Raw genomic sequence first — 5,389 nt, forward strand, 5'->3', positions numbered from 1 at the left:
GTGAAAGGGTATTGTATCAGTAAAGTGATTTTCTGAAATGGTTCAGTGAAAAACAAATACAACTGACCCTCCGAAAATGGGGAGTGTTTAGTAGTAAGCGGAGTTGCTGTGGATGACTTACTCTCATAAGTAATCCTAGAATTAATGCAGCGCAGAATTAGTATGAAACTTGTAAATTTTATATTCTTCTTGTAATGTCTGTTTAACAGTATGGATTAATTTTTTTTTAATGGTGACATGACATGTAAGGCAGCTGGTAATTTTTAATCTGTTCATTTACTTTCCTTGCAGGCCACAGCAAGTCTGTATCAGCAAGAAGCGCAGCATGCAGAGTGATTGTGCATGTTGACTTGGACTGCTTTTATGCGCAAGTAGAAATGATCCGTAATCCTGAATTAAGAGACAAGCCTTTAGGTATGAGTTACTTTGCTGTTAATTTGGGGATTATGTGTATTCAGGCAGAAGAAACTAAGGACGTGAATAAACTCAGGACGTGCCTGTGTGGTGAGATACAGGCAGTCACACTGGAGCTGTAACCGCATCCAGAGTGAGCAAGGTGCAGTCTAGACTTCATGTAGCTGTGACTACAAGGTCAATAAATCCTCTTGAGCCCAGGTACAGGCAGTTGCTGACGTGTCTGAGCAGTTCTGGGGACTGAAGCTGGTTTATAATGTACATGGGCATAGAGAGGGCTGAGCTCCACAGGTGAGCCTGAGCCTTTGACACAGTCAGACTTAAAGCATGCTTTTATTCCATCCAGAAATAAAGAATGGATGCGAGGCAGTCAGTAGTGCCTACGATCAGTGGAGAAAGTACGTCGTAAAATGACTACTACATAAAGAGCACTTTCACGGCTAAGATTGCTCGAAAAGGCCCCAAATTAAGAGCGATATTACAATGGGAAAAGATATCTGTAAGGTTTGAAAATGTTCTTACTGTCCGGTAACCTAAATCAAGAGATCTGTCCTTCTCGTAGTGTTGTAAAATAAGACTGTTGCGTTGGTTTGCTTGTTCTATGACGTTGCGTTCTGATCAAAGAATACGCTTCGCAGTCTTTGCAGTGGCATGAAAGTACTGTGGTCTCCTGTGACGTACCAAGAAACCTAAACTTTAAAACACATTTAACCTTTATTTTTAGGTGTGCAACAGAAATACATCGTAGTTACCTCTAACTACGAAGCCAGAAAACTTGGAGTTAAGAAATTGATGTCTGTCAAGGATGCTAAAGAAAAGTGTCCTCAGCTGATACTGGTTAATGGAGAAGATCTAACTCCATACAGGGAAACCTCATACAAAGTTACAGGTACAAAATTACCAGTTTTTCAGTAGAGAACAAACACTTTGTTAAGCATGCATGCAATTGTATATGACATTTTCCTGGTCTAAAAGTTGTTATTAGAATGAGCCTCATACCATGGCAATAATAGAGTTGTACAATATCAGTATTTCATAAAAATAAGCTATTGGACTTGGTTGCAATCTGGGTCAGGCACTATAAATGTATCATACTGATGTTATATGGGATCCGTATGCCATGTCAGGATTATGCCCATGTAGTTCTTTAGGAACTTTTTTTCTTATTTAAATACTGACTGCAGTAATATATTTCCAAATGTGAAGCAACGGAGGACAGAATGCTGAAGCCTTTGAGTGGGTAAACTTCTCCAGTATCTCTTAACTAAATGATACACTGGCATTGTTACTGACTGCTGCTTTTATCATTAGCAGTGTTAGCAGGTGAAACAGTAAAAACCGAAAGCCCACCTAGCTGGCAAACAGATTCCTTTGGCAAAAGTACTGCAGAGTTTAAGAACTGTAATTTCAGAAAGAAATGAGGAAAGAAAGAAGAGATTTGGGGAGAAGAAAAGCGGATGACAGAGGTAGCTGTGGGATGAAGAAGTGTTACTCTTCTTCACCTTTGCTGAAATAAGTGCCTTATTATTTCATCTGGAAGAGAAACTCTGTCCTCTTCATGCAAGCATCCCACTTGAATCCATGGGAAGTCAGCTGTGGATTGATGCAGACATGAAAACCTCACATTTTAAGTTGTGTGCATATTATTTTTGGGTATCTTTTACTCCTAGAGTTGTTGGAGGAATTTTGTCCACTGGTGGAAAGGCTTGGGTTTGATGAAAATTTTGTGGATATCACAGAGATTGTAGAGAAAAGACTAAAGCAGCTACAGCAAAGTGGATGTTCCAGAGTCTGTGTGTCTGGCCATGTGTACAACAATCAAGGTGAGCTAAACATTCATTTTGAAAAACAGGGTAAACATTTGTGAAGTTCAGTACAAAGGATCTTTCTGCTTCTAAGTGTTGTCCAGAGCTGAACAGCTGGAAACTTGTATTGCTCTGTGCTTGGTTTCTGTATTTCAGAGTATGTGTATCTCAAATGTTACCCAGCCTTCCAATCAGATTGTACAAAACCCACATCTCTAGTAGATTAGCATGTACAATGATTCGGGAGAACAGATTTTCATTGGCCTTTTTTTGTTTAAAGTAGTTTTACTGTAGTAAGACTTAGAATTTTGTTTCAGCTTGAATGTTGTTGTCAATGGCAAAATAGAATGAGTTTTTTAAGGAACAAAAAATTAAAAACTGAGTAAATTTTTGCTACAGCCATTAGGTCAGGAATAGACTTACTGAGACTGAAGTAGCTAACTGAGCTGCTTCGTACATCATCAAACGTGAATGCAATAGCTGTGCCATGATACTCATTTCATACACTAGGCAGGAAAGCAGTTGTCTTTTTTTCCTGGGCTTTGAGCTATTGCAATGGCTTTGAATATGGTTTGGAGAGGAGAATAGTCCTTGTCCTCACTTGGCATTTGCACGTCAGTAATAAAGGCTTAGCTGCAAGGCAGCTCTCTAAATTAAAGATTTGCAAATCTCTACTTTGGTTACATTGGTACAAGAATCTGTGATATTTAACATTTCTCTTTGACATCTCTTAATATATTGTATATTTAAAATACTCCCTAAACATTATGCTTCCTGGATGGCATGCCCTTGGTTTTGGAGAGCAGCAGTCTCCCTTTTACCAGGGTTTTTGGGAGATGGGAGTGAGGTTAAACCCGGATACAGAAACCATAGTTTCTTGTACCGCTTTAATGCGACGTAAAAAATATCTAAGTCTACAAAATTGGCTAACTAGGTGACTGTTTACATACTGAACACTGCTTGCTTTTTCTTTGCAGCTATCAATTTGCATGATACAACGCATGTAAGACTAGTTATTGGATCTCAGATTGCAGAAGAGTTCAGGGAAGCCATATATGCCAGGCTGGGCCTCACAGGCTGTGCAGGAGTAGCCTCTAACAAATTACTGTCTAAACTAGTATCTGGGACTTTTAAACCAAACCAGCAAACAGTTCTTCTGCCTGAAAGCTGTCAAGATCTAATACGCAGCCTTGATCACATCCAAAAAGTGCCTGGTAAGTACGGTGCTATGAGCATAGATGGAGAGCATATTGTCAGCTTTTCAGATGGTAAGAAAAAATACTGAAAAAATTATAGCTGAAGTAATTTTAAAAACCAGTTCTCACAAGGAGGCAGCAGAGTGTGCAGGTGTGTGTTTTGGGGTGCTTTCTTTTTTTTTCATAAGCTGAGTTTTGTTTAGCAGAAGGAATGAAAGGACTTCGGTTTTCTTAGTTTTCGGTTGTGACATAAATGTGTTGCAGCACTTCACAAGATACCTTCAAAAGTACTAAATACTCACTTTATTTTTATTGAAGCCCAGACACTGTGGTTGATACTAGGTTTTAAATACAAACTTTTTTAAACTTGCCAGTTGGAAACCTACTGACAGTTATTAAAACAGGCTACTGGAGCCTGACAGAACATTCTGAGGAAGTACTTTCCCCAGTTATTCTGCATTGACACTGTGCTGTTGGTCAGGAAGCACTGATGTAGGCTGCAGACACAGGCAGACCTTTGCTGTGTCCCAGTATGGCTTTTCTAACAGCAGATTCTAAAACTTGACTGGAAGCTCACCAAAAATGTTGCTGAAAAGCCTGCACTGCAGTAGTGAAAATAACTGTCAGTACTATGTGGGTGGGTGTTTTTTTGTTATATATATATTTATTTTTTTTTCACTTTTCTGTGTATTTTTAATACCTGTTTTATTTAGGCATTGGCTACAAAACTGCCAAACGTCTTGAAACGCTGGGTGTTAGGAACGTGTGTGATCTCCAGGCATTTCCGTCTGCTATATTAGAAAAGGAACTAGGTGTTTCTATTGCTCAGCGTATCCAAAAACTCAGCTATGGAGAAGATGACTCCCCTGTGACTCCATCAGGCCCTCCTCAGGTACAAATATTATTCTGAAGTACTTTATAAAGAGCAAAAAAATTGCTTTTAGTTTTATACAGCTTTGCTGGACTAACCAAAATGATGCATTTTATGTATTCTTTAGTACAACTCAAATTAATGTGTTACTGTCTTGCAATTCACTCGAGTGTCAAAGATATCTTGGTGTTAATTCTACACGCTTAATTGCAATACTTTTTTTTCCTCTTCAGAATTTTGAAGTAAATATAAAATTGAAAGGACTAATGTGTGGTGTGGGGTTTTTTTCAGTCCTTCAGTGATGAAGATTCCTTTAAAAAATGTTCATCAGAAGCAGAAGTTAAGGAGAAAATTGAAGAACTGCTTCCTAACCTATTAGACAGGTGACTGTCTTCAGTAGCTCTTTTTGATGACTGAAATTGTGACCTGAAGGGACTTGGAGCGTACGTTAGGTTTGTCTCATACTCTACATTTGTTCTCTCAGCAGAATGCATTTATAGGACAGCACCTGCCTCTCCTTGTTTTTTTTTCTTTCTTTTGTCTTTTTTTCTCAATTCATGGCTTGTCCCGCTGTATTGCCATTTGCTGATCCTTCTGTTGCTTTGCTTGTGCATCACAGTATTTAGTGCATCTTAACTAATCTCTGTGAAGGACCCTAGGTTATCTTTCTCCTTCCTTAAGTGACTTTCTCTATTTTCAGACCCTTGGTGATCACCATTTATGCATGTCTGCTGTCTTTGTGTCAGTCTGAAACAACATTTTCATTTCTTCCTCCTTCCCTTGCCCTGTGAATCCAGGCAGTATCCAAACCCAAGGCACTTGACAAAAACACCAGCATAACAGGACGATGCATTTACTTGTGTCTTGACTACTGCGACTTTCCTATCCTCCCTTTCTATCCTGTGACTCTCTTTACTTAGATTAATAAAAAAGAGTAATAGGTAGGAGGACAGGTATATCCATTTTAGTTATATTAACGTTGTGGGCAAGCAGTCTTTTATCTGCATCTCGGACATTGCTCAGTAATCACAAAATCTGAAGGGAGGCTGTTGTTTGTCCTATCTCATTTATGACATGTAGAATTGAGAAATCTTTTTTGTAGG

General features: G+C 38.8%; 1 protein-coding gene across 1 annotated transcript in view; it reads left to right on the plus strand.

Annotated features, from left to right (window-relative positions):
- Nucleotides 1-291: 291 nt before the first annotated feature.
- The window catches only part of POLI (polymerase (DNA directed) iota), a gene marked incomplete at its 5' end in the record, with an annotated part of 10,251 nt that continues 5,153 nt past the window's right edge, over nt 292-5,389 (plus strand). Inside the window, 6 exons of the mRNA XM_009700620.1 lie at nt 292-414; nt 1,139-1,303; nt 2,085-2,237; nt 3,197-3,433; nt 4,129-4,307; nt 4,578-4,669. Of these exons, the coding sequence (XP_009698922.1) occupies nt 292-414; nt 1,139-1,303; nt 2,085-2,237; nt 3,197-3,433; nt 4,129-4,307; nt 4,578-4,669 (949 nt within the window). The remainder of the gene's footprint in view (nt 415-1,138; nt 1,304-2,084; nt 2,238-3,196; nt 3,434-4,128; nt 4,308-4,577; nt 4,670-5,389) is intronic.

The sequence above is a fragment of the Cariama cristata genome, unplaced genomic scaffold (genome assembly GCF_000690535.1).
Source record: "Cariama cristata isolate BGI_N322 unplaced genomic scaffold, ASM69053v1 scaffold43135, whole genome shotgun sequence".
Taxonomy (NCBI): Eukaryota; Metazoa; Chordata; class Aves; order Cariamiformes; family Cariamidae; genus Cariama; species Cariama cristata.